Source organism: Aureobasidium namibiae (assembly GCF_000721765.1).
Source record: "Aureobasidium namibiae CBS 147.97 unplaced genomic scaffold scaffold_2, whole genome shotgun sequence".
NCBI classification, from domain to species: Eukaryota; Fungi; Ascomycota; class Dothideomycetes; order Dothideales; family Saccotheciaceae; genus Aureobasidium; species Aureobasidium namibiae.
The window spans coordinates 1,561,694-1,588,297 of NW_013581207.1; the positions used below are offsets into that span (position 1 = coordinate 1,561,694).

The 26,604-nt window shown below is 51.5% G+C and overlaps 12 protein-coding genes across 12 annotated transcripts; 2 read left to right on the plus strand and 10 right to left on the minus strand.

Annotated features, from left to right (window-relative positions):
• Positions 1–211: 211 nt before the first annotated feature.
• M436DRAFT_38065 (uncharacterized protein) lies at positions 212–2,105 on the minus strand (the record flags this gene model as incomplete). The annotated part of the gene is made up of 2 exons (XM_013575292.1): positions 212–971; positions 1,027–2,105. 2 exons carry the CDS (start codon positions 2,103–2,105, stop codon positions 212–214), a joined length of 1,839 nt encoding a protein of 612 aa, XP_013430746.1.
• A 589-nt stretch (positions 2,106–2,694) lies between these two features.
• M436DRAFT_78706 (NAD(P)-binding protein) lies at positions 2,695–3,777 on the minus strand (the record flags this gene model as incomplete). Its single annotated transcript, XM_013575943.1, has 1 exon — positions 2,695–3,777. One exon carries the CDS (start codon positions 3,775–3,777, stop codon positions 2,695–2,697), a length of 1,083 nt encoding a protein of 360 aa, XP_013431397.1.
• Positions 3,778–4,003: 226 nt separating this feature from the next.
• Positions 4,004–4,833, minus strand: M436DRAFT_69913 (cytidine deaminase-like protein; the record flags this gene model as incomplete). The annotated part of the gene is made up of 3 exons (XM_013575770.1): positions 4,004–4,279; positions 4,338–4,690; positions 4,740–4,833. 3 exons carry the CDS (start codon positions 4,831–4,833, stop codon positions 4,004–4,006), a joined length of 723 nt encoding a protein of 240 aa, XP_013431224.1.
• Positions 4,834–5,261: 428 nt separating this feature from the next.
• On the minus strand, positions 5,262–6,848 carry M436DRAFT_78707 (Actin, gamma; the record flags this gene model as incomplete). The annotated part of the gene is made up of 6 exons (XM_013575944.1): positions 5,262–5,492; positions 5,548–6,319; positions 6,373–6,403; positions 6,463–6,518; positions 6,680–6,710; positions 6,842–6,848. 6 exons carry the CDS (start codon positions 6,846–6,848, stop codon positions 5,262–5,264), a joined length of 1,128 nt encoding a protein of 375 aa, XP_013431398.1.
• Positions 6,849–8,545: 1,697 nt separating this feature from the next.
• Positions 8,546–9,136, minus strand: M436DRAFT_78708 (uncharacterized protein; the record flags this gene model as incomplete). Its single annotated transcript, XM_013575945.1, has 1 exon — positions 8,546–9,136. The coding sequence occupies one exon, from the start codon at positions 9,134–9,136 to the stop codon at positions 8,546–8,548; it is 591 nt and encodes a 196-aa protein (XP_013431399.1).
• Positions 9,137–9,657: 521 nt separating this feature from the next.
• On the plus strand, positions 9,658–10,346 carry M436DRAFT_78709 (hsp70-like protein; the record flags this gene model as incomplete). The annotated part of the gene is made up of 2 exons (XM_013575946.1): positions 9,658–10,041; positions 10,104–10,346. 2 exons carry the CDS (start codon positions 9,658–9,660, stop codon positions 10,344–10,346), a joined length of 627 nt encoding a protein of 208 aa, XP_013431400.1.
• A 438-nt stretch (positions 10,347–10,784) lies between these two features.
• M436DRAFT_78710 (uncharacterized protein) lies at positions 10,785–11,243 on the minus strand (the record flags this gene model as incomplete). The annotated part of the gene is made up of 1 exon (XM_013575947.1): positions 10,785–11,243. The coding sequence occupies one exon, from the start codon at positions 11,241–11,243 to the stop codon at positions 10,785–10,787; it is 459 nt and encodes a 152-aa protein (XP_013431401.1).
• A 279-nt stretch (positions 11,244–11,522) lies between these two features.
• On the plus strand, positions 11,523–15,317 carry M436DRAFT_78711 (P-loop containing nucleoside triphosphate hydrolase protein; the record flags this gene model as incomplete). The annotated part of the gene is made up of 1 exon (XM_013575948.1): positions 11,523–15,317. The coding sequence occupies one exon, from the start codon at positions 11,523–11,525 to the stop codon at positions 15,315–15,317; it is 3,795 nt and encodes a 1,264-aa protein (XP_013431402.1).
• Positions 15,318–15,655: 338 nt separating this feature from the next.
• Positions 15,656–16,529, minus strand: M436DRAFT_60776 (glycoside hydrolase; the record flags this gene model as incomplete). The annotated part of the gene is made up of 2 exons (XM_013575613.1): positions 15,656–16,001; positions 16,078–16,529. 2 exons carry the CDS (start codon positions 16,527–16,529, stop codon positions 15,656–15,658), a joined length of 798 nt encoding a protein of 265 aa, XP_013431067.1.
• Positions 16,530–17,594: 1,065 nt separating this feature from the next.
• M436DRAFT_60777 (family-7 endo-glucanase) lies at positions 17,595–18,983 on the minus strand (the record flags this gene model as incomplete). The annotated part of the gene is made up of 3 exons (XM_013575614.1): positions 17,595–17,703; positions 17,761–18,092; positions 18,147–18,983. The coding sequence occupies 3 exons, from the start codon at positions 18,981–18,983 to the stop codon at positions 17,595–17,597; spliced, it is 1,278 nt and encodes a 425-aa protein (XP_013431068.1).
• Positions 18,984–21,288: 2,305 nt separating this feature from the next.
• On the minus strand, positions 21,289–22,785 carry M436DRAFT_69908 (uncharacterized protein; the record flags this gene model as incomplete). Its single annotated transcript, XM_013575769.1, has 1 exon — positions 21,289–22,785. The coding sequence occupies one exon, from the start codon at positions 22,783–22,785 to the stop codon at positions 21,289–21,291; it is 1,497 nt and encodes a 498-aa protein (XP_013431223.1).
• A 512-nt stretch (positions 22,786–23,297) lies between these two features.
• M436DRAFT_37986 (uncharacterized protein) lies at positions 23,298–26,254 on the minus strand (the record flags this gene model as incomplete). Its single annotated transcript, XM_013575279.1, has 6 exons — positions 23,298–23,666; positions 23,717–24,809; positions 24,858–24,925; positions 24,977–25,133; positions 25,189–26,115; positions 26,175–26,254. The coding sequence occupies 6 exons, from the start codon at positions 26,252–26,254 to the stop codon at positions 23,298–23,300; spliced, it is 2,694 nt and encodes an 897-aa protein (XP_013430733.1).
• Between the last annotated feature and the right edge of the window lie 350 nt (positions 26,255–26,604).

Below are 26,604 nucleotides of genomic sequence, written 5' to 3' on the forward strand. Positions count from 1 at the left end.
TGCACCATCACAAAACTTGTCATCGAATGTGATGATGAGACATCGACTATCTTATCTATTCAATGTGCCAAAGGAAGTGGTGCCGGTACAGCAAAATCTTCAGAACTCCATGTCAGATGAATTAATCGTCTCTATATATGACAATGATCGCCAATGCAATATCTCAATATGCCTGCTAAATGCTCAAAACCACCATGCAGTCGCATTTAATCTACGCAGCCCACTGCAACCGCCGATCGACTCTCCCATTACCCTCCATCTCCTCGACTTTACCTTCGAAGCCTGCCGGAGCCGGTAACGCAGGCATACCTCTGGGTACCTGCGAGTCCAGTATCCCTCCCGCCTTGGCAACGAGGGGTCGAAGATATCTCGACTCTTTACCCCTCATCATAGATAACTTGTTCAGCATCAGATGCAAGTACTGTCTGCCGTGCAAAAACGTGTCAGAGGTGTCGCCAGAAGACACGTGCAGGACATCGGCAAGACAGCCAGCAATGTCTGAAAGTTTTTGCTCCATGCCAATGCCGTGGGAGTCCAAAGCAAGAGGATTCGCTCGCTCGGCAATGTCGACGGTGCGGCGGGCGACTTCGATTGGGTAGTCGAGGCGTCCGGTGCCTGTTTGTCCTTTGTCGCATACCAAGCCGTTGCTGACGCCCATCTGCCAAGCCAGAATGTGTAGCCACTCCCTCGACACACTGATATCTATCCTAGTGGTCTCCGTGATCTCGGCAAGAGAGAGCGCGACTGTGTCGAGAGAGCGTTGTGTCTCTGCTAGCCAGGGTTCTGAACACAAAGCTTTTCGGCGGGCGCTGCCTTTCCAGATGCTGACGAAATTGTCGTCGATGGCGGAAAAGAGGTGGGCTAGGTTTACGAAGCCGTTGAGGAGGCGAGGATCTTCTGATTCGAAGGCTAGTGGTAGCTCGATGGTGGGATGTAGTCGGCAGTTTTTGCGGCGTTGTATGGAGTATGCTCTGCGCGTTAATGTCAGCAGGCGAAACAATGAATGCATGTAAAGGAGAAAAGTACCTCTCTGTTATGAAGAGCAACCAGTACAACCGTCTCCTCCATTGCGCTTCAAGGGGGTCGAGCTTGAGCATCGAGTTCTCGTCGTCCATCTCCAAATTCTCGGCGAACGATATGGCCTCTTGAAGGAAGTGCCATGCCTTGTCACTGCTCTCCTTGTTGCCGTAGTATGCAAATATGAAGAAGCTAGTCATGACTGTGACCGTGGTCGAATTGCCAATGTAGTCGATTTCTTGTCTGACCTTGAGGCATTCTTCGATAAACATATCAGCCGCCGATGTAGGTCGACCAGGCAAAGGCTCCATCTCGGGCACTGCTATCGCCGCGTCCAGCTGTACAACAGTAGCAGCACACAAGGCGCAGAGGAAGGCGTAAGTCTCTGGCGGCATGTAGTTCGTAGAGTTGTACATGTATGGGTCCAGATAGATCTGTTCATCAACGACAGGCATGATGAAGTAGAGATGCTCGAAGAACAGCTGCACATATGGTAGAAAGCGCTGGTTCGGTATGCGCGGTACTGTAGGCTGTGGTCTCAGAGGCGGCGCGTAGTAGCTTTGTTGCGGTTGAGATGGCTGTGATGGCCAGAGCTGGCTCATACTCTGGTCGAGGGGTAGTACACGTCGATCCATCTGTGGTATCATTGCATAGCTCTGTGGTTCCGGAGGTCCATAGTAACCATAGCCTGTAGTGAGTGGCTCTGCAGGTGTGCTAGTTGGCATTGCGCCGTCGATAGTGCTGTGATTTGACAATGGTATTGGTGATGAAGACGAGCTACCATACCATTGATTCAAACCGTCGTGGAGTGCTCCTGGGCTCAGGGGGCCGTCAGGCGTGAGGGAAGCAGATTGGTCAATCTTCCTTAATGCATGTAGCACTCTCGCACTCCTGAGACCCTTCGGGCCCTTCTTCTTGGGCGCTTGGAGGTAGGCGCAGCGAATAGTAGCCTTTCGACAAGGGCCACACGGACTCTCTCCATCGCAGCGGACCTTACGTTTCCTGCAGCAGTCGCATGCTCGTTTGAGTGATTTCTGAGTGCTTCCAGAGGCGGATTCTCCCGAGTCATTTTCGGCTGTTGCGGCCATGCACATGATCGATGCCAGGAATTATGGAGATCCGTATAAGCCTGAGTGTCGGGGCGAGCAGCAGATGTTAGTGTGCTGGCGACTTTGATCTAACAGGCCTCCAGAAGCAAAAGGCAAGCATTAGGGATCTGCAACAAAGGACAAGCTCCAAGCGCAGTAGCACCCGGACGGTTATGTAGAAATGGTGCAACAAGGGACAGCGAGATCTTGGACGAGGGCTCGGAAGGATGACATGCAGTTGAAATGCGGGGAAGACTTCTGCAAAAAAGGTGGGCCAAGCCGCCGAGGGCAGGCCGAATCTACCTGCAAGCTTGCCGCTGATCGGTATCCCCAGGCTCCTAACGCGAACCCCAACAGGCATCCCCAACCGGAGAAGGGCTATCGGCACGACTTCCGTACGCCAACAAACGAGTCCGTGCCGTATTGGATGTCAAAAAGTCGTGTCCTCAGGTAGACAGTCGTTGAGCTGGACACCTGAGACTGAGTTTCGATGTGTAATGGGCGTTCTCTCTGTTCGGACCGGACGCTTAGAGGAGGTTGTTGAGCAGTCGTCATACAAGGATGTTTGTTTTTATGCTCGAATTCAATCTCAAGTGTGGTGGTTCTGCTGCAGGTTGGGATCTTCGTTCTTGACGATATCGACAGCAGCGCTGCTGGCAACAAAGTCTTCTAGCTCCTCACTGACAGTCTTGAGCTTCTCCTTGACGGTAGCAGTGCCTTCAAGACCGACAATGTGCCGAGCAGGTGGGTTGTCATGGCCACCGATTGCGGCCACAGCGTGAACCGTCTCGGCTACCAGTGACTCCTTCATACCCTTGGTCAGGGGGGCATAGATGGTATTGATGGTGTCAGATTGAAGCTGGTCACCAGTTGTGGGCTCATCTGAACCTTCGAGGCGGTCGAGCATAGCTGCAAGCATATCGCGGAACAGTGGAGCAGGATTGTTGTCGGCAGCATAGGCAGGCATGGGAGGAGCAGCAGTGATGCGGTTGGTCAAGACAGCAATCTCCATGTTGGGTTGTATAATGGTCATCTTGATGTTGAAGGGAGCAACTTCGTAGGCCAAACTGTCGCAATAGCCCTCTATAGCCCATTGACTGGCGCAATAGACAGACATGCCTGGAGTGCCCATGTGGCCCGAGAGATTGGACAGCATAACGATATGGCCGTTTCTCTTTGTGCGAAAGGTGGGCAGAATAGACTTGATGACATTGACAGGCCCGAAGAAGTTCGTCTCGAACTGGTCGCGGATGAGCGAATGGGTGCGAGGCGTCTGCGAGAGCTCCTCGGTGGTGCCGACCAGAGTCTCGGAGGTACAGCAGAATAGAATGTCGATACGGCCAAAGCTGTGAACGGCCTCTGCAATAGCGCTCTGGCACTGGCCCATGATGCGCACATCGACGCCGACGACCCTCAGTCTACCTGACCATGTTTCCTGCTCTTTGACCTCGTCGAGAAAGTCGCGAAAGTGTGTCGATTGCTCGCCGTTCTTCTCAAACTCTAGCGGAGGCACGCCGGCCACAATGTAGTCTCCGTGATCGAGAAGATGGCGCGCCAGCGAGATGCCGATGGGGGAATTGGCGCTGGTCAGGAACCACACGCGCGGCGAATTGTGCGTCGGGAACTTTGGCTGTCGAGGTGGCCTTGGATCCACTGCTGCATTTGCGCTCATCGCTCCATCGACAGAGGTGCGTCTAGCTATCAAGAACAAGGCGACGAGTATGCGAAGCCTAGGGACGCCAGGGTGCCTAGAAGGCCTTGGCAGTGTGAATCGGCCTTCTCAAGAATCACCTGCTCGAATGACCCTGCTCTTCCACGAGTCTCGCTGTTTTGCCATGATCTTACTGTTAGCTCTACACACACAGTATTGTTGATGAGCTTCCGAAGAGTCAGACGGACTACTCGTCTGGCAAGCAACCACCACCCCTCCTCTTGCATCCCTCAGGACATACTCCATCTCTAAACTGCCATCCAAACCACCTGTCCATCTCTTCTCGAAGTACACCTTCCACAACCTCCGTCTTACCACTTAGCCTCCAAGCCCTATCCATAACTTCTTGACTGCCAATCTCAATCTGCGGCCAACCTAGCTCAATCAATCGTTGTATACTAGTTCCATACACCACTTCTCTCAATCCAGCCCAAGCAATTGCCCCAGCACACATCGGACACGGCTACCAATGCATCAGCTCCAACTTCAAATGCAGTTCGCTTCTCGTACATGTGACTTACCTCAGCAGTAGTATACAGTGAAAATTCCTTCCAAGCCTCTCGTGCTTCTGTAGCAGAAAGTTGATATTTTCCCGTAGCATCAGTCAAGATGTTGCTACAGTTCACAAAAGCTGCCATCTCTCCATGTAGTATGGGATTGCCAGTATGATGGTTGTCATTGACTCCCGTACATATCAATTCTCCTGGGTGGCTAGAGTTGGATAGTGAAAGCGTGTGATTAACTACAGCAGTTCCGTATGGTGCAAAGGGGCAAGCCGAGATGGCGAGGTTTGCTGAACTCGCTACTCGCATCCAATGGGCTCGTGTGGAAGAGGGTAGGCCATCCGAGCTTGTCTCTGTTTCTTGGAGAGGGGCTTGATTGAAGAGGAGGGAGTGCAGAGCTGCGTCGTGTCGCGCACTTACTGCGCTGGCTAAGGCTAGACCGGAGAATATTGTGAGAAGGTTCATCTTTTACGAGTGCTGTCGTCTGAGGATGAATGTTCGTCCCACCAGACATTGAGCTTTGAGTACCTGAGGTAGCACATGCCGACGTCATACACACGAGTGTGTTTCGAGTTCGTTTCAAGAGCTCTCAGTTACTGAGGCAGGCAGACATGGTTTGGCAAGGATAATGTGTCTGTCTTGCGTAGAGACCTGCAAACCTATTCTAAGAGGAAACAGGCCGTGTCATCACATGTGCAAAGGAAAAAAGGAGCGAGCATGATGAACAAAAAAAGAAATAAGGGCAAGACATGAGCTACTTCTAAACTACAATCTGCATGCAAATGCCCTGCCAGTTTTGCTTTCTTGACACATATCATGCCCAAAACCCTTTGCTGGTTGCTGTTTTCGTTTCACTGTGCTACAAACGTGACCATCCGAAGATGGAAGCACAGGTGCCGATGCACCTCGACCCGAGCGCGCCGAAGAAGTTGAATAATGCGCTTAGAAGCACTTGCGGTGGACGATCGAGGGACCGCTCTCGTCGTACTCTTGCTTTGAGATCCACATCTGCTGGAAGGTGGAGAGGGAGGCGAGAATGGAACCACCGATCCAGACGGAGTACTTGCGCTCTGGGGGAGCGATGATCTTGACCTTCATGGATGAGGGAGCAAGGGCGGTGATTTCCTTCTGCATACGGTCGGAGATACCGGGGTACATGGTGGTACCACCAGACTAGGATTTTGTTAGCTTTTGCCGCTGGCCGTTGCATTCTTCAGACAAGACTTACCATGACAATGTTGCCGTAGAGGTCCTTTCTGACATCGACATCGCACTTCATGATGGAGTTGAAGGTGGTGACGTGGATACCGCCGGACTCGAGACCGAGAACGGAGGGCTGGAAGAGAGCCTCGGGGGCACGGAAACGCTCGTTACCGATGGTGATGACCTGACCGTCGGGAAGCTCGTAGGACTTCTCGAGGGAAGAGCTCTGGCTGGCGGTCTGGATCTCCTGCTCGAAGTCGAGAGCGACGTAGCAGAGCTTCTCCTTGATGTCACGAACGATTTCGCGCTCGGCGGTGGTGGAGAAAGTGTAACCACGCTCGGCAAGAATCTTCATGAGGTAGTCGGTCAAGTCACGACCGGCCATGTCGACACGCGAGATGGCGTGGGGAAGGGCGAAACCTTCGTAGATGGGGACAACGTGAGTGACACCGTCACCCGAGTCGAGGACGATACCGGTGGTACGACCGGAAGCGTACAGCGACAGGACGGCCTGGATGGAGACGTAGAAGGCGGGTGCGTTGAAGGTCTCGAAGACAATCTGGGTCATCTTCTCACGGTTGGACTTGGGGTTGATGGGGGCCTCGGTGAGCAGGACGGGGTGCTCCTCGGGGGCAACACGAAGCTCGTTGTAGAAGGTGTGGTGCCAAATCTTCTCCATGTCGTCCCAGTTGGTAACGACACCGTGCTCAATGGGGTATCTCAGGGTGAGGATACCACGCTTGGACTGTGCCTCATCACCGACGTATGAATCCTTCTGGCCCATACCGATCATGATACTGCGTCATTGTCAATTCGAGTCTGGAAAACAGCTTGAAAGAGGGCTGCGTACCCATGGTGGCGAGGTCTTCCGACAATTGAGGCTACAGCGCGTTAGATCGTGTGCAAGAGACGAGTTTTGGAAGCTCTGGAGGGGACTTACGGAAGACGGCTCTGGGTGCGTCGTCACCGGCGAAACCGGCCTTGCACATACCCGAACTGTGGCCAATGTGTTAGCTGCGATGGTCTCCAAGCTTCGAGTCTGCGCGCCGTGAAGCTGGGAGCAGCTGCGAGATCGTGGCGCCGGCGGCCCAATGGCGCACGACGTGTAATCCCACAAGGCAGCGACGGCGGAAGGCGCGGAGAGCAATGATTCTTACCCATTGTCGATGACGAGAGCTGCGACCTCCTCTGTAGACGCGAAAAGTGGTCAGCGAAAGCTCGTTGGAGGTGAGACGGCGAGGTGGCGATGAGGACAAGGAGGTGTTGGGCGCTGAGGGATGCGCCGACAGCACGTTGCGGCACAAGAGATGGAGACTCACCTTCCATTGCGGCGGTGTTGTTAGTAGATGTGGTTTAGAAAAGGTGTTGAAGAGAGCAAGCTGCAGCGAGGATTTGAGCTGCTTTGGATGGAACACGCGCGGTGGGGTCAATGGTGGTGATGAAGGGGGAAAGTTGGAACACTTGTCGTCCACTCGGGCGGTGTGTGAGGTCCAATTCCTTGGCCTGTGCAGGATGCTAGCCAACTAATCCCGATTGGTCCGCTGGTCTAAGCCTCCGGTTATCAACTGCCAAAGCCCCGTTGCGTGTGCTGCACGAGACTGTCCGTTAATCACGAGTGAAGGAGTGTCTTTGATGGAATAAGCTGTGCACACATCTGTCTATTCGTGCCTGCTCTCGCTGCTGCTTTTTTATACCTCTTGCCGAATGCAGCTGCCTTGCTGCGTCGTGCGGACGCGTCAGACGCCCACGACTAAGCTAAGCTCAGCAACCTTCCATCCTCAAGCTACCTACATCATGCCAAGTGCGATGCTGCATGACGGCTAGAACGTTGCGCCCTCTCCCGGCTCTCTTCTCTCCAATCCTCATCGTATTTCGTGTCTTCACGCGTGTCAGTCACATCCCAGCCTCGAGTGTCGAACGGCTGCCCCAGCAGCAATCGCTTTGCCAGCCCTTTGGAACCATCTCGGCGCTTGAAGGATTGTTGAACGCGGAGTGGGGTTCTGCCACTTTCCCAGGGCTCCAGAAGGCCCCCTTCCAATACGACTCTCCGTAATTCATTTATGCCCACGGAAATATCTATTTCTTGCGCAGGAAGTGCTCACATTCATTCCGTCTTCTGGATCGGCTTCTATCAATAAGACGCCTCCTTGTCATCGACTTGCAGTTTCCTGCCTGATGGAGGAAAAAGAAAAGTAAATCGCTTTCCCCCACCAACATCAACAGCTTCGCGGAGCCTCAGGCCGGTCCGGCAACGTTCAAGCGCGGTTGATTGCTGGGCCCGAGTCGCGAAACTGCCAACGTTTCCCAGCAATACCGGTTGCGCGACCACTGACCAGCCATCAGTTAGGCTTGCGATACCTTGATTGTATGCTTTCGCTTCATGTGATACGATCGTGACGATTAGGCTACGCTCCGATGTGATCCGGCACGCGACAGACGAGTGGGTAATGTTTCTCGTGAAAGCGATAAGAAATGCTTGTATACTGTGCTGTATCTGCCAACTCATCGAATTTGGTTATCGGAACGGTAGGCGATGGATGGTCTGGTTGTCTCGAGCATCTCGAATCAGAACTTGGTTTTCCCCGTGTGCTCAACAGTCTGTAACTCTCATGCTCCTCCTACGATGGTTTGGAGCAATGTTCTCGCTATGAAAAGGCACAGTTGTCTTATGATCAGAGACGTGTCCTGAGACCCAAACAAACAACTGAGTTCGAGAATGCCAATGGGCCTGCCCATCTACAATCGTGTAATGTCCTTCTCCCATGCTTTAGGCAGTGAGTAGATATACCGTTGTGGCAGAAAGACAAAAGTCCCATCCGCAGATGCGGTCGCTGAATCCATGGCGTGCTGCAGAGGAAGAGAATATATCTCTACACGAACGTTTCCAATGTCGACAAAGATCCTCCTTCCAAGAGCTCAGTCAACACGGATTGTATAGGTCCATGTACCGCCATTGCTGGGTGATCCATAAAAGCTCAATGCGTGTACTGTTCGCTCAAACGTTGCTGCTACTGTGGTGTCGTTTATGCGCCATGGCCCAGTTGATCTCTTCTTTTGGCAACCTCCTTAATAGTGGTGAGATCCTCATAGCCTCTAGGCATAGCCTCTCCCCAGTCTGCTGCTTTAGGAACGTAACAATCAGAGCACAACCAACTGTCGACTTCTGTCGCTGGCGATGATGGAATCTTCTTCCACCACAGCTTGCGTCCACCCCTCTTTGTCCAGTTGCAGCCCTCGCAGTGATGCTCTACCCGATGTTCGTAGAGCACAGGAGAGTCAGACTTCCACGGCAGGGTTTCGCGGAACCACGTATACCTCGTACACCATTTGATCAGTCGCATGTAGAAAAGCCTACGTTCGTCTTCTTTGTGGGCGAGGTAATATAATCTGGTCGTCTCTCGAGCTCTTTGGACGTTCTCTGGGTTCGTAAGCCATTGTTTTTTGTACAAGGCGTGTTTGTCCAGCAACTGTCTATAATTCTCTGAGTTTTGCTGGCGCAACCTGGTGTAATCTCCTTTTTCTTGTGCACCGCGGTGGACAGAGAAGGATCGTGAGAAGAATGGACACGAGACTGACTCTGGCGCGTGGGCCAATGCTCGTAGAATCAAGCTCATGGCGGTGTATTTGAGATGCGCAGTCAATATGTGCAAATGATCACAGCGTCCACGGCTTTGCTTGAGGTGGATATACAAGTTCCTACAAGATTGCTTCTCGTGGGGGCCGACAAACCTTGGACCAGAAGGTAGCAAGTCGTGCTGTTTGAGTGCTCGATCGACAGCTAATTATCAATCGTCGTATATGGGTGTAACGGCTCGCAGTTACAATAATGTCAGAGATAGTTACAGGCGACCCTGCCTGTAGCGAAAGCAAGAGACGAGAGAAAAAAAAGAAGAAAAAAGCGAATCGAAGCGTCTCGAAGCAGCCAACACCTTCGTGGAGCGCCTCGGCCCTGGCGAAATCAAAACTGCTGCGTCACCACAAAAATAATTCCTCATATCACACACATCACAATTTGCAGTCGTAACGGCATACATCAACACAAGTCTCTGAGCGTACCTCTACACCAAGCAAAAATACTCAATCAGGAGACACTCTTGCACTCAACACCACTGCTACAAACCAATCCACCACCACAATGAACGACCCAGGTCTCAACACCCTCCTCAAATGGAGCATCGAAAACTCCGCCGTATCAGAAACCGCCGAGCCCACCCAACCACGCACACAACTCGATCCTGCGCTCCTCGCGCAACTAATGGGCGGGCCTTCAGACGCCGATCGCATGATCTCAGCCATGCAAGCCATCCACGACCCCTCCGTCGACCACGAAAACAAAGGAATAGCCTGGGACAACTTTGAGCAATTGGTGGAGAATCTAGACAATGCGAACAACATGGAGGCACTGAAGTTGTGGACGCCGCTGTGCGATATGTTGGAGAGTGCGGAGAAGCAAGACAGAGAGATGGCTTGTTGGTGTTTGGGCACCGCGGTGCAGAATAATATCAAGTGTCAGGAGCGTGTAAGTTCTACTTTATACTCTATTGGACCTGTGAGAAGCGAGGATGCTGACCGTGATCATAGGCGCTGGCTGTTGGATCCATCCCCAAAGTCGCAAAGCTCTGCTTAGACGAAGATGCAGGTGTGCGCAAGAAGGCCATCCGTGTCATCAGCTCCGAGATTAGAAACTACCAGCCTGCTCTGGACGAGGCAGTCAAGTTCCTGCCTGCAGAGGTTGTTGGCGAGGGCAAATTTGATGCCGAGGACATGGCCAGCGTGGATGTGCTCGTCAACGCATTGAGGGAGAGAAGTGCCAAGATGGCTTAGAAAGAGATGGATCATAAGATGTAATTGCATGATACTCGGGCGTTTTCTGGACGGGCCAGACTGATAAGAAGTCTCGGATAAAGGTCTTATGGGTATACGAGTACAAGCGGCCAAGAGGCTGTCTTCGAATTGAACGATTTTTCGCTTGCGAATCTTGCTGCTGTCCTGCTCTGTTTTGTGATCCATAGTCCTCTCTTCCTCCTGGCGCAGTCTTGATCTTGATATGCTAGATTGCTGTAAGACTCGTTGAGGCTGCTCGTGCTCTCCGTTGCGATTCCTTTGCAGAGCGTGACTTGTGCCCTGTGCAATCAACCTTTCTGGCTTCGTTTGCATACCGCTCCAGCCATGTCGACGCGCTCAACGAGTCCAGAGCAATCATCGCACGACGATCTTAGCGTAGTGTCTCTGGTGCTGTCCTTCCGATCTCTTGTATCTCATTCACAAACACTCCAAGCAAGCACCAATCAACTCATCAAAAGCCTCTCTTCCCTGATCAGCCTTTTCCAAACCCAGACCCACAACAAGCATCCTCTGCTCATCAGGATTCCTCATCAACAGCGCCGTAGCAAGCGTCGTCGCCAAAGTCTGTCCCAAAACCTCAAATTCTCCTCTTGTGCCTCCCAAGACGGTAGTTGCAGTCAAATGCGCGAAAGGCAACAGACTCGCATCGACGTCTGTCTCAGAAGATGGGTTCAAGAAACCGCTGTCTAGAGGGCGACCTCCGGAGAGGGGAACGTGGAGCCAGTGATTCAGGCGGCCGGATTGAGAGATTGTGAGGACGAGTTTGTCGGAGAAGTTTAGGGCGGTTATCTGGGTGGGTATGCTGGCGATTGTGCTGGTGGTCGATTTGCTGGGCGCGGGAAAGGTTGAAAAGGTGAGGTCTGGAGATTGAGACATGGTAGTTGTGGACAGCGATTGAGTCTGCATGCTGTGTGAAGCGAATATCGAGAATATGAAGTCGATGGAGCTCGCTGTTCTTCGCAGCAACGAAAGACAAGTACAAGCACAAGCACAAGCACAAGCACAACTTCACATGAACGCTAGACCCCACAGCTCAAGCGGGCCGAGCCACGCGCATGCATGAGCTTAAATCAGAAAAGTTGCAATCGCCATTTCATCAGAGAGAGTCCATTCTTTTCCTCCCTCATACACTCGTCGGCGCGCACTCTTACAACCATGCCGCCCAAATTCGTGCCCCGCGATCGCAAAAAGGGCAGAATCGCCAAAGCCAAAGCAAGAAACCCGCACTCACACGACGAACCCGAAGATGTAAACGCCGCCGAAATCATCCCTCCCACGCTTTCGGAAAAGGAAGCCCGTCGCACTGCGCTGCAAGAGGAGATTCGCGCTCAAAACAGCACTGCTGTAATTTCTGGCAAGAAAAAGAAGAGACTGGACAAATACATCGATAACAAGCTCAAGAAAGAGGAGAACTTGGCTTTGATCAAGAAGCTCGCTGCTCAGAAGGTTGACACGAGTCTGTTGCTGAGCTCGAAGAAATTGGGTCGAGGTGGAGAGTCTGCGAGGGAGAGGCTGGAGAGGGCGCTGAGGGAGAAAGAGCAAGGAATCAATCTTGAAGCAAACGATGCTATACTGTTTGAGCAGAGAAAGAGGCCGGCGCAAGACTTGGAGAGTGAGTCTGATGATGAGCAGACCTCGACACCACAAGCAAACGGTTCAAAATCAGCACCCGCCAAAGTCTCAGCACCCGCCTCCGCACCTGCAGCAGCACCAGGCAAGGGCGGGCTCTTTGCTGCCGGTGGCCTGTTTGGCAGTGGCCTGAAGAGACCGCTCGAGACAGACGAGGAAGGAAAGCCCGTCATCAAGAGCAGGAAACGCACAAAGGTTATCACCAAGTCTGCCCCCGTAGTCGCTCAGGAGCCAGAATGGGACGGCTTCTCTGGAGACGAGGATGGCGAGGATGGTGAAGACGAAGATGAAAGTTTAGAGGAGGATATTGAAGACGGCGAAGAAGACTCGGAAGAGGAGGATGAGGAAGACGACTCGGACGACGAGGATTCAGACGAAGATTCGGAAGAAGAGTCCGACTCGGACGACGAGGATATGGAAGACGCAGACGCTGCCAAAGAGGCACAAAAAGCTCGTTCTTCGGCCTTCAAGATGTGGGCCACTGAGAAACGCAACGAGGCCATAGGCTTCGTCCCATCATCAAACCTCGAAGCTGTAAATTCGACGACGGTCAAACAACCCACAAACTTTGTGCCTCGCGCTCCCTCACCGGAAACGCTTCCTCCAGAGCTCGCTGTATCCGCTACTACAGAATCAGACAACCGTCCTGCCATCAGTCTCGTCATTCCTCGCACCCCCGAAATTCAAGAGGCCAGGTTGAAGTTGCCTGTTGTGCAAGAAGAGCAGAAGATCATGGAAGCTGTTCACAACAACAACGTCCTGGTTGTATGGGGTGCTACCGGTTCCGGTAAAACAACTCAGGTCCCCCAGATGATGTTCGAAAGTGGTTACGGAAGCAAGATCGGTCAAACAGACGGAGATGGCAAGGCCAAGGGCATGATTGGTGTCACCCAGCCTCGTCGTGTTGCCGCTGTCAGTGTATCTGAACGTGTAGGTACTGAACTGTGCGATATGAAGGATCGCGTCGGTTATCAGATTCGTTTCGACACCACCGTCTCGAAAGACACTGCCATCAAATTCATGACCGATGGTATCCTGCTGAGAGAGATTGCCAACGACTTTATCCTGTCCAGATACTCTGCCATTGTCATTGATGAGGCTCACGAACGTTCGGTCAATACTGATATTCTCATTGGTATGATGAGCAGAATTGTCGACCTTCGTGCTCAAATGGCAAAGGAGGAGCCCGAGAAGTACTACCCCTTGAAGCTCGTCATCATGAGTGCCACTCTCCGCATCACCGACTTCACCGAAAACACTCGTCTCTTCAGAAACGGCCCACCTCCGATTGTCAAGGCAGAGGGCAGACAATACCCCGTCACCGATCACTTTGCCCGCAAGACGACGCACGACTATGTTGATGACATGTTCCACAAGGTCACTAGAGGCCACAAGAAGCTACCACCTGGAGGCATGCTCTGTTTCTTGACTGGTCAACAAGAGATTATTCAGCTCGCCAAGAAGCTGCGTCAACATTTCCCTGCCGATACTGGCAGTCAAGCCAAGCAACCCAGAGTTCATGTATCTGCAGCAGATGCTCCTCTGGAGATTGATGACATGGATGCCGAAGCTCAGCCTGCGCCTAGAAAGGACGAAGACGATGACGATGACGACTCGGACGTCGAGATCACAGGCTTGGAAGATGAAGAGGACGACAAAGAATTCGTGATTGAAGGCGAAGAGCAGCCTGTGGAAGCGCTCAGGGTCCACGTTCTGCCCCTGTATTCCCAACTTCCCACAAAACAACAACTCAAGGTCTTTGAGGAGCCACCAGCAGGTTCAAGATTGATCGTTCTTGCCACCAACGTCGCCGAAACATCTCTTACAATCCCTGGAGTTCGCTACGTCTTTGACTGCGGTCGTTCAAAGGAAAAGAAATACGAAGCCTCGACTGGTGTTCAGACATTCGAAATTGACTTTATCAGCAAAGCCAGTGCTGCTCAAAGAGCCGGTCGTGCCGGTCGTACGGGACCTGGTCACTGTTACCGTCTCTACTCGTCTGCCGTCTATGAACGCGATTTCGAAGAGTACGCCATTCCTGAGATTCTCAGATCACCAATCGAAGGTGTTGTTCTGTCTTTGAAGAACATGGACATTCAGACCGTAGTCAACTTCCCCTTCCCAACACCTCCAGATCGCAAGGCACTAGCCAAGGCCGAGAAACTCCTCACCTACCTCGGTGCCATCGATGCTCATGGCAAGATCACCGAGACTGGCAAAGAGTTGGCCGCATATCCCTTGTCACCAAGATTTGCAAGGATGCTGTTGTTGGGAAGACGTTACAACCTCTCCGCTCACACGATAGCTCTCGTAGCTTCTCTAGCTGTTCCCGAGTTGTTCATCCCACAGACTCAATATAATCTTGAGAACGCCCCTGACGAGGCAGAATCAGACGATGAGAACGACACAGCCAGAGAACGCTTTGCCAAACGCCAGATCCGCTCAGAAGCAGACAACATTGCCGCCTCAGCAGCAGAAGTAAAGAGAAGAGCATACGGCAAAGCACACGCCACACTCTCCCGCTGGGACGACCGCAGCGATGCATTAAAACTGTTGACAGCAATGGCCGCCTACTCCGCCTCCTCATCCCCAGCATCCTTCTGTGCCGACTACTTCCTGCGCGAAAAAGCAATGAAGGAAGCCGGACAGCTAAAACAACAACTCACAGCCATCGTACGCAGCCACTCCCGCACCGGCACCGACGACCCTACACTGTCTCAAAAGACACTCCCACCGCCTACAGACAAACAACGCGCCATCCTCAAACAATTCGTCGCTGCAGGCTTCATCGACCAAGTCGCCGTCCGCGCCGACATCATCGGCGTAGCACTATCCCGCAACCCCCGCCGCGCAATCGAAGTCCCCTACCGCACCCTCTTCACCTCCAGCTCTGGCGACATCGTAGGCCAAGACCCCGAAGCCCGCGCCGCAGCCAAACTCTCTTACGTCCATCCTTCCTCCGTACTCGCGCGCCTCACAGTGCCCGAAATGCCCGATTATATCATCTACTCGCATTTGTCGCGGCAAGCGCCTTCGCCTCCGTTTGACAACATCCCAAAGACTAGATTGCATCCTTTGACCACGGTGACGGCGAAGCAACTCGCCAATCTTGCGGAGGGAACGCCATTGCTGGAGATTGGCAAGCCGGTGGGTAAGATTGAACAGTTGCCTAGAGGTGCTGATGGGAGGGAGCGCAGAGAAGTCTGGGTGGGGCTGAGTCTGAGGGGTGAGAAGGAAGGCACGCCTTGGCCTGTGGGCGCGAGGAAGGTGGTTCAGAAACGTGTTGGCGGTGCTTGGGAGATTGAGAAGGTGGTTGGTTAGTGGGAAGAAGTTTGTTGAAGCGTCTGCATAGAGTTGAAGTGTAGCAAAAGTTGGGTATACTAGATGTACGTACCGTTGCCTCGTTTGAACAAAGGCGAAGAATCACGAGGCATGCTTCCAGATCAAGAGCACCTCATTACATTCACTGTTTTCTGTGGAGCCATCCTGTAAGAGCCATAACACGATGAAATGCAAAGGCTTGCACTACTGGGCAGGCTGCGATGCTTGACCGTAAAGCCTCCTATACGACCCTTACTACCCAGGCGTAGGGAAATTAAAGTTGCAAAATGTTCTTATTATCTATTACTTACTATTCCCACTTCTTCCTCCTCGCCATTTTATGCCTCCCAGATCCTCTCCACCCACCTCTTGACCGCTCCCTTCCACACCGCCGGCCCAGGAATAGCATAACTCTTCAACACGGGCCAATAAATGCTAACCGCAATACCCTTATCCTTGGCACCGTACAACTTTGTAGCTTTGACACCTGCAGGCTTAGCAGTTCCCTTTCCAGAGATTTGGAAATTGATGCAGTTGGGGTAGTTTTGGGCTCCGTTGTCGTGATCTGCGCTGTGCAAAGCGATGATTTCGTGGCGCAGTACGTAGGAGCCAGCGATGATGGTGGAAGGAATGGTGATGGTCCAGGAGTTGTTGTTTGCGATGAGCGTGTCCGAGGCCCATGTGCTGTGGATTGTTAGTGATGAGAGTACAGAGAGAAGAGGAAGGGAGGAGGAAGAGAGAGAGAGAGGACGTCACGTACCCAGGTGCAGGATTTCCATTAATCAGACCCGCCTGATCGATCTTGAACCAGTCAAGAGTAGTAGGATCCACAATACTGCAATCGCCAGGACATTTTGCCATATAAGTGAGAACAGGTCCTTTATGGCTCGCCGGCCACTCGCTCCATAGCAATCTCACTTTATCTCCAGCCTTTGCGGGGATGCGAGTGTTGGTAGATTTGGCGCTTTTGTGGCAAGCAATGGCTGCAGTGTTGTATTCCGAGGGAGAAATGAAACCGAGATCTTGGTTCAGAGATGACCAGCCTGCGGTTTTGGCGTGAGGGATGGAGGGGTTCACGCGCCACCAGGGTTGGGCGCCCGGGTACCATTTGTGGCCTGTGACGATGCCCTGGACGAAGCCGTGGGCGGAGACTGTGGTGGTGAAGGTGATGAAGGTCAGGAGACCGGAAAGGATGGCTAGAGTCGAGTACATGGTGCCTTTTATCCTTGTCTGATGATTCGATGCTCAATTAGGCTTGTTGATGGATGATGTCTGACTCCAGAGTCGAGACAAGAAAAAGAGAGTGGTTAGCAGTCACGAAAGACTGCAATGAGAAAGAGTGTATAGAGCACCGTCAACGACGAGAAGAAGGCTTGAAGGAAAAGAAGCAGAAGGTTATCACAGGCCGCCGCCTCATAGATATACCTTTTTGCATCTCCTTTAGCCAAGTTCACCTACCGCAAGGAACAATCTAACAGTCAACGTGTGAAACGAACGCCCATGCCGCGACCGCCAACGGTGTATCGAAAACCAAGACGTCTGCCCTCCATCACCGAAAACCGTAGTTGTAGGAAATCACACAGGGGACGGAAGTCGCAACGCCGTTAGGGAGGTTGCCATGCATAGGTAGACCTGGAACTCTCTGCATGCCAATGCCACGAAGCTGTCAATAGCGGGTTCCTAGATCAGAATCATTGTTTCAAGTAGAATAGGTATCAATCTTGACGATCAGTTCCAGGACCACAACGTTGTGCGAACGGTGATTTTCCAGCGGTTGGTTGCTGTTGTTTCCTCGCCCGTCCGTCGTGGGCGCGTTGAACTGTTGAGTAGTTGGACTTTAAGCAGTAAGAACAGCCGAGCTCGTGTAAAACTGCCTCACGATCGCGCACCTTCGTCCTCGCCAGTATTGACATCAAGCACGTCGAGTGATGATTAATTACCATGTGCCATCAAGGAGTTAAAATATGATACGTGCAGTCTTCTCAGAATGACAAGTATTCTTTGGCTCTTCGAAAGGCAGACATACATTATTTGGTGTCATACTAGCAATATGTGCCTTTAACTGTCCAATATAAGGATCTTAGATCAACATTCTAAACTGTCGACGGAAGGCAGTGTGCTGGATGCTAAGAGACTTGATAGCCATGGATGTCTGAGGAAGAAATTGAATGCGAAAAAGGTAGCTTGTAGGAATATGGCAAGTAGAAAGAAAAGATAGCCAAAAACAATACGAAACGAAAAGCAGCAAGTTCAGCTGAGTCAGACCTATTCCAGCACTCAAGCAAAGAACTGGTAGCCACCACGACCAGTGTTGGTAGTCGAGCCAATATCTCCAATTCTGATATCGCTGAAAGTAACACTCGTAGTAGGGTCATTGGCCTCAATACTGTAAACCAAATGTTAGCCAACCTAAAAAAACGCAAGGATGATCAAGATCACATACAGAGCAGGGTTGCCTTCGGTAGCATTGCAAGGACCAGCATTGCCGCTGTCCAGCCAGTTCATGAATTGACCGGGGTCGTTCCAGATGGACATGGCGAGGACCATGCCGCGTCCGAGTGCCTTGCCCATCTGTGCAAGTCCGCCGTGCTGCTGGAATGACGAAGCCACGATCTCGCAGAAGGGTTCCTCGATGGAGTTGACACCCATACCGGCGACTTGAACGACAGCGTTCTGGATGACCTTGTTGTTCTGGATGTAAAGGCGGGTGATGTTGCTGAGAGTGCCAGTGGCAGTACCATCACTTGTGTAAAATCGCGTGACTACTGTGAGAGGCTGTACAAAGAATCAGCGAACGGTTCTGCCCATATTTGACCACGTTCGAATTACCTTGTTCGTGTTGACAACATCTCCACGACCATAGAAGGTCTTGTTGCCATAAGCGTAGGAGTTGTAGCCACATCCAATCTGGTCGCAGACACCAGTGCTGCTGCAGGAGGCACCAGAGCACTCATATAAGCCAGTGATATTGCAGGCGTGAGGGGTGAACTGTGTGTCCACAGCATTAGCCTCCCAGATGTCCATCTCGTTGCAGCAGGCGCCATTATCGTTAATGTTGGCCACGCCGTTGATCCATGCCGACTTCGGGCACTGAGCATCGCAGTAGCCAGTACCGTAGGCGGCACCTGCTGGGTTGAGGGACGAGCGACCACCGGTGGCAGACATCTCAGAGAGATATAATGCGCCGTTCATGCCACATGGTAGATTGCTCACGTCTACGGTGAAGGTGAACTCTTGATTCAGGAGTTTCAGAAGATCGTAATTCTGGCCTCCGGGAGCGAGTAGATACAAGCGCGGAGAGACGCTAGTCTCGGTGCCGTTGACGTTTAGATACTGATGAAGCGTCATAGAGTTACCACTGACTGTAACACCGTGTTGAGCATAGTCGTTGATGCCCTGAATGGCACAGTTGCGGCCACAAGCCTGGGCATTCGGGCAGATGGTCTGATCCGGGAAGCCTGTCGAGTTCTCGCAGGAAGCACCGGTCTTGATGTTCTGGATCGAGTGAGTCAGGGCGTCGAGCACAACTGAGGTCTGCTGGGTCACACACCCATGACGGGTGGTGCAGAGCTGAGTCGGCAGCTTTGGGTGAACTTCAGGAGTCTTGCCGATCTGCTGGGCAGCGGCGATAGCAAGCAAACCCGTAAGAGCGAGGATAGAAGACATTGCTATGAGGCGGTGGTGATAATGTTCTTGTTGCAATCAATTCACCACGGCGGCCAGTTGTCTTATATACTCTCATGAGCCCATGAACTCTACAACATAGCCCGTACAGTGCCGGTTTGCCGCAAGTCGAGGTGTGTAGGCGTAGTCCAGAGGGGTCGGCTGCTGCATGTTTGCTATACCATCAGTCCGGCAATATACTAGATGCAGCAGCGCTTGACTTGAGCAGGTATAGAGAACCCCGCTCCTTGAAAATGTTTCTGGCACAAGGTGTCGTAAGGCGTAGACAGACTTGGACAAGTGGCCCCATCATGCATTCATTCATGCATTCGTCTATGGCTTCACACATACAACGTGTTCAGGTACCATCGCACCTAAACCAAGACAGGAAGTTGCCTGCGGGTAAAGTGCGGAGATGGATGGTCGGATAATGGTCACAACCCCACAGACACGGGACGATACGCCGCACCTGGAGAAGAGCCTGAAGAAGAGTCTGGAGAGGAGTCTGAGATGGATTCTAGACTCTAGAGTTCTTCCACACGTGGCCAAGAGACAGCCGAGGCTTGTTTTTCACGGCGAGAGATAGTGCGGTATGCAGCGAAATAGCCGGAGCTATACATCGCCTCGCGTAAGGCAAAATGTCGGTTTTGGTGAATATCGGTATGGCCGTTGCATGCACCCATGCGTTGAGCACATGAATATGTCGCTGCCGTATCTCGGTTGGCCAGTATCTTGTCGGTCTTCTGAGTGGAACCGCCCTTGTGACCCGCTGGATAGCCGGTCTGGAGTAGACACGAACCGCTTACCCAATATGGGGGAAATAAAGCGAGAACTGCAGTGTGGTACAGGCCGATTCCGGCAAATATGCAAGACTAAGAAAGCTTTCGACCACTAGGTAAACTCTGGCGAAGACGTAGAGGAGTGCAAAGACAATGATTCCCGCATATGAAACCCGTATCTTAACATCTATCCAGAGATCTTGCACGATCGAGCCATTCGAGGTGATCGCTGACTGGTTGATCCTTCGTCTTGAACCGGGTAGTCAGACAAGATTGTTGTGAGAACTGCGGGTGGGGCACAAGCGTTCTCAGAACGTCACGCCCATACTCGTGTGCTCTCAGATTGTTACGTCTATACTCGTGTCCTGCCACAACACATTCGGCAAGAGGATGAGGTATTCGCGGCACCGTTCTCGAGGTATACGAGCGGAGCAGCCCGATCAGTCCTTGATACTCTAGCTTCTCCATGATTCTTAAGAGAGTCGGTTCGGAAATGTCCATAGGTTTGTTCCACCAGACCGCATAGATGATGAATGTGCAAATACAATGGCAAAAAACATTGAGTTCAAGAAGAGTGATTAAACTGTTCGTAGTCAGTCGTAAGATACACTGGAGACAAACCCACAATGCTTGCAAGCATGTCAAGGTCTTGACCAAGGTGCTGGCCTTGCTTTTGTCGAGTATTTCGGCTTCGCTAATGTTGGGGAATACTTCCGGGGCGATCTTCAACAGCAAAATTATGCCTACCTTGGTCAGAGTCAACCTCGTTCGACCGGTGATGGGATAATGATTGTCCATGAAGTGGGATGGTATCGCATAGCCACCCATAGCTGCATAAAATCCGTGAACTAAAGTGATCTTTGCATCTGAGTTGGACTTCTTTCCATTTTCAAGGTCCGAACGAGATTTCTGCTGGCGTAAAGTGAGCAGTAGATCTCGGTCCTCGAGCATTGGACCCCATACCTTCGAACACAAAAGATACTGTTTCGCGGTGTACCATGCCCGCGCAAGTCGAATCCAAATAGACGGAGATAATTGTATTTCATCCAAAGCATTCGTCAAATCTTGAGCCATTTGGCGCTGCTCCCAGGCGTTCCAGACGAGGATTTCCGGAGCGAGCAGAGCCAAAAGTAGCCAGCCAGATTTGTGCAGGAATTTCTGTCTTTTTCCCCCGTTGTGATCCGGAATATTGAGGTGTACTGCAGTCCACACACACAAGATCATAAAATATATTGAACGTGCCACGCCCTCGAGGCTCAGGGTGCCAGATTGCAGAAGCTTCATCAGCTTGGCTTCCAAACGGAGCGAACATTCCTAGAAATCGAGCAGATGATGAGGGACAACCAAGCAGAGCGACACTGCCGCGTTCGGCTTCGCAGCCAGGTTTCATAAATAGATCTGACATCTGTCATGGCCTTCTTCAAATCGACCTTCTGAATTGTAGCCAAAAGATGAGGTAAGTGCGACACCGCAACAACTCTCCGCGTGTGTCTGCCAGAGTAGAAAAACAAAGTCGCAACTCCGATCGTCTACTTGAACACCCGGCTGAAAGGTATAGAAGCCACAGTCCAGATAATCATCGCGCCAAAGCAAGAGCCGATACCTATAAGCACAAAGAAATAATTGTGACTTGTGATATACCCAAGACTCTCAGCATCGATCCAAAACACGATTGACGAAATGATCGCAATGCCAATCTGTATCCAGACAATCATCGCGGCGAATAAGGTCGAGGAGTAGAAAGGTAGTTGATGTTCCAGCGTGTCCACCGAACGCTCGGAAGGTCTGAGGACTTCAAGTGCTGCGAAAGTCTCTGAGAAGGTTGGTTGGAAAGTGTCCGAGGCGTTTCGGTGAGATAGCATGGCAGAGTTGGTGGAGGAGTTGAGCTCGTAGGATTCTTCTTCGCTGTCGAGTGAATTGCGATCATTTCTCTTCTTGTGCTTGCGTCCTCTGTAATTTTCAAGGATTGCGCCCATGGGCTGGATGAGCAAAACAAGAGGCGTGATCTGACCGAAAGTCCAATCGCTTTCTTTCTTATTCCACCAAGCATTCTGCTGACGTGGTATCACGATTTGGATGGTGCCGTAGACAAGACCAACATACGACAACCACAGTGACGCCGCGAATGATGCGGCGAATTCGAAGATGGCCAGAAGGATGATATAGACTATCATCGTGGCATAGTACTTCCACGATAAAGCCTTGCGCTTGTTGTGCCGGCTTGAAGCCTTGACTGCTTCGGCATGTAGTATACGCTCCAGTACATACTCGTATGGTCCTCTGATTCGGCGATGGAAAATGTTTCTGGAGCTTTTGAACAAGGCTCCAATCTTCCAGACGTACGAGGTGATAAGAATCAAATATGCCAGAGGTGCATCGGGGTTGACGCCTTCTCCCCATGTCTTGAAGAAGAAGCATCTGGCTGGAATGGCCCAACTAGTCCTTTCATCGTACTTTTCCTGATTTGGTCCCCACCACAAGGCCCAAAGGTTGGATGCAGTAGGCACCAGGGCCACCAAGAGGAGGACCAATAACACCAGCATACCGATAATACGCCAGCCTAGCACTGCAGGTCGTTTGCGAAAATATTCTCCGAGCATAGTGAGGGCTGAAAGATGGACTGAACTCGACATCCAAGCCAGCATGATGACTGTCTGGAAATGATACACCGAGATGTGGCCATGTAAACCGATGAAACCTGCAATACAGATAGCGATGCCAGTCACGATCTGCTGGTCGCTGAGGAGAAGAACGCATTGCTGCAGCGCCTTATGCCAGGAGGGACTTGTGCGCCGTCGACCACAGCGGTGGACATAGCGATCAACAGGTCGAAGCAAGCTCGAATCAATGGAACCCAGTAGATATGAGACCAGTACGATTGCAAAGGTGATATATGCACTCAATAAAAAAGCCAAGATGGCACCTATTCCCGAGATCTCGGTATCAGCTTCGGGAATAGCGCCTTCGTTCATCCAGTATGCGCATGTCTCCGTCGTGATAGTTACATTGGTGGCATTGCTCGACATTGTGATCGCAAGCAGACGTTGCCAGGCGTAGAATATCCATTGCGCATCACACGATGAGGGGGAGAAGTCGTGAACCAGACATGGTTGAAGGTTTCTCTTCGGTAGAGTAACGGCGGCGTGCTATAATTATCTCTCCACCACATCATCACAAATGGCGACCGATTTTCGTATCGAGCGCCTACAGTAGAGACAAAGTACGTCTTTTCGCAGGACGTGGTTGGTTCGTGTGATGAAAGCTGGTCAAAAAAGCCGAGACTGCCGCCGAATGGCGTCCGCGGCTTGCGAGGAAGTTTGTCACACACGGCGGCAACGATAGGTATCTGTCTGTTCAAACTTGTTCTCTTCACATTCATGCCTCGTTCGGTTCTCACTCGAACTTGACTCCGCGGTCCGAGTCTGTAGCATCGTAAATCGTCGTCAATAATACGCAAGCCTATACAATGCAACCAAAAGTAGAGATATCACAAACTCGCTTTCCTAATCCTTTTCCTCATGCAAAACATTCCTCATAATCACGACTTGCTGCCTCGCCTGACCTTTTCCAGCAACTCTTCCATCTTGAACGGCTTGGCTAACACGTCGTTCATCCCAGCGTCTGTCATTTGGCTTTGTTGTTCTTGTCTCACATTCGCCGTCACGCCGATGATGTTGACAGCCGGCAGGTTGTTGTCGCCCTCGAATTTCCTGATCTCTCGAGAAGCAGTGGTGCCGTCCATGACGGGCATCTCTTGGTCCATGAGTACGCAGTCGAAAGGAGGTTTGTGTTCAGAAGAACGGGCTGTAATCATGTCCAAGGCCTCCTTGCCATTATCTGCGGTCGTGACCCGGAAGCCTCTGGACTCGATCTTCTTCTTCAGAAGTTTCTGATTAATTAGATTATCCTAGCAAGCTATGTCAGTAGCTTATCTTGTGATGGCACGATGTCACGTACCTCAACGAAAAGTATAGTGGGCTTGGTGTCGCTGTCTGGATTTGAGACTTGTTCGGCACCTTTACCAGTATCCTCATACTGCTTCGCGGCCATTCTTTCTTGTTCAGTGTCGTCCGTGGCGCGCTTGTCGTTGCTTTCAAAGTGGCCAGATTGCTGCTTCTCTTGTGTGGGATCAGGTCGCTGTGAGCTTCGTCCTGCGTTGGCCGGTCTCTTCTGTTGACGTTGAGACTCATCATCTTGAGCTCTGGAATGTGATTTTCCTCCTTGATCGCCCGTAGACTTGCCGTCATTGTGCTGTTCGCTCAATGGATCTGCCTTGTCGGCTGTATTTTGCCATCGATCCTTTGGTGGTCCTTCATTGTGCGTTCCAGTGTTCTCCGTCGAGATATTTTTCAAGTCGCTCGAGACTTTGTCCTCGTCAACTTCTGTGGTCTCCACATGTCCAGACTTCTTGAGTTTATCTGACAGCTCCTTGGGCTCCAGCTTGTCGGCATCTTCAGGTTCGCCACTACGTCTTACTCTGAAGAAGAAGCCAAAGCATGACCCTTCACCCTCAATCGAGCTGACTCCAATCTCACCTCCATGCAACTGACACATCTTGCGGGCGATGTTAAGGCCAAGTCCGGACCCACCATACATCTGCCCCGTCTTGGGTGTAGCTTGCTGGAATCGTTCGAACAGTTTTGCTTGGTTCTCTTCGCTTATACCAATGCCGGTATCCTTGACGGCGACCATAACGTATAGAGGTTCGCCATCTCCCCACTCAGGGTTTCCAGTTGCATCAGTTTTGATAGCAACGTCGTCGGTCTTGAAGAAGACTACGTTGGGTGGATATGATGTCGGTCTCTCTATCGAAGCAGCAACTTCAATAGCGATCTTCTTTGTGCGCTCAGACTTGGTCGTGAACTTGATGGCGTTGGTCATGAGATTGACCATCACTTGACTCACTCTTACAAGATCTGCCATGACCCAATTCACGTTGCATCTATCATATTCAGGCATGATATTGTAGCTAAAGTCGATGCTTTTCTTGCGCAATTCGGGTTGGAAGATCTTGAGTGTGTCTGCCATTTGGACTTTCGGTTTCGTAGCTCTGTCAGGAGTCAGTGGGTGAACATCGTCTTGGAACAAGTATACTGACCTGGGGGCGAGCGAAAGCATGGATGCATCAAGCTTCGAGAAACTGAGCACATCATCTACGAGAGTTTTCTGTAGGAGGTATTAGTTTACTATGGGGAGAATTTCGTCCGCAAGACTTACCTGATGATCTACACAAAGTTGAATTGTGTGTACAGCATCGACAATCTCGTCCACAGCAACGTCAGATGACTTTGCTTCGCCGCCCTTCACGGCATCCAGTATGTTCTCGGCACAATGTAAAACAGCTGAGAGTGGGTTCCTGATCTCGTGGGAAATCCTGTATAAGGTTAGCAAGGTTGGGTTCACTTCTCTCGATCCAGCGATGCTCGTACATGTCAATGAAACGTTCTTGCTGCTGCTTCCTTTCCCGAGCTTCTTTTGCAACCCTGGTTTGAGCAATCTCGGCGTTCTTCATGTCAGATACATCAATCAGGGCACAGATGTATCCGCCAAATCGGCGGAGATCGAACTGTTGGAGATTGTTCTTTCCAAGTGGCCGCATCAAGAAGAGTCTCCACTGATCTTCTCCAAACGCTCTGAATTCTGTTTCCAAATCCGTCTGTGAGTCGAAGGCCTTGTGATACTCATCCATAACTCGTTCATAATCGTCTGGATGAATCGTCTCTGGCCACATTCTGAAAGACTGGTCTGGACCACGGTGAGCAGTCAAATTATGGAATTGATGGTTGACGAATAGCGGATCCGCTTTGTGATTGAGGATGGCGAGACCAGTCGGCAGCATCTCAGCAAATTTTTGGAAGAACGGCTGTCGGTCCAAGGCGGTTTCGTCATTATCGTCAGAGTCATTTGCCTTCTCCCTTGTTGATTCTTTATGACTTTTCTCCTCATTTGAAGAATTATCTTTTGTCTTGTTGTTCTGTGAATGCCCAGTTTCGCTGAATATTTGTACCAGGACGCCAGCGACCTTGGCATCATCGTGTATGGGGCTGCAGACGACGGATGATTTCCCTGTGCTTGCGGCGTGGTGTCCCGGTAGTTCGGCGGCGACTACAGATCGTGGTATACGGCCTTGAAGATATTGGCGAAGGGTATCTAATGTGTCTTTCTGGAAGGCGTCGGTGGGCGGTTTGCCTTGTTTCAAAGCTTGGTGTGATGATGTTTCCCAGGCTGGATTGTATATCATGGACAGCTTGTCGCCCCAGAAGATAGCAGCTGGATGTGAGAGGGTGAAGACGCATGGCGCCAGTGCGCGCAAAGTGTCTGGCCAGTCTTTCTGTGAGCCGATGTCACTTTCATCCCTGCAAGCGTTAGTCGGAGAATGGGCGAGACGCGTGACGTCGAGAGATTGGTTGCATACCAGGCTTCGTTCATGAGAAGCAGCGAGTCGAGGGCTTCGTCGGCGTCCTCGTTGTTTGTCGCATCCCCAGGCTGTTTCATGCTTGTAGCGACGGTTGATACGGCCTTGTACAAGATTGGCCAAAACACGGTATCTTCACACTCGGCATGCGCAGAAGCTTCGACTGGCACATGGCCGCCCGGCACAATGACATCGCCGATCGTCGCTACTCCAGCTACGTCATGAGCTCGAAGACCCTGAGTGGTGCAAGGACAGGGTCATGTTCCTCAGCAAAGACGACATGGTCAGAATCTATGTTTTGCGACGGAGGATTGCAACTTCTCAAGTCGTACCGACCACATGGCTTGCTTCCATGCAAATAGCAACGTCGTGTCACGACATGACTTCTGTACTGCGACCTGCACATGCTAAAGGCTTACCGCCCTCGGTC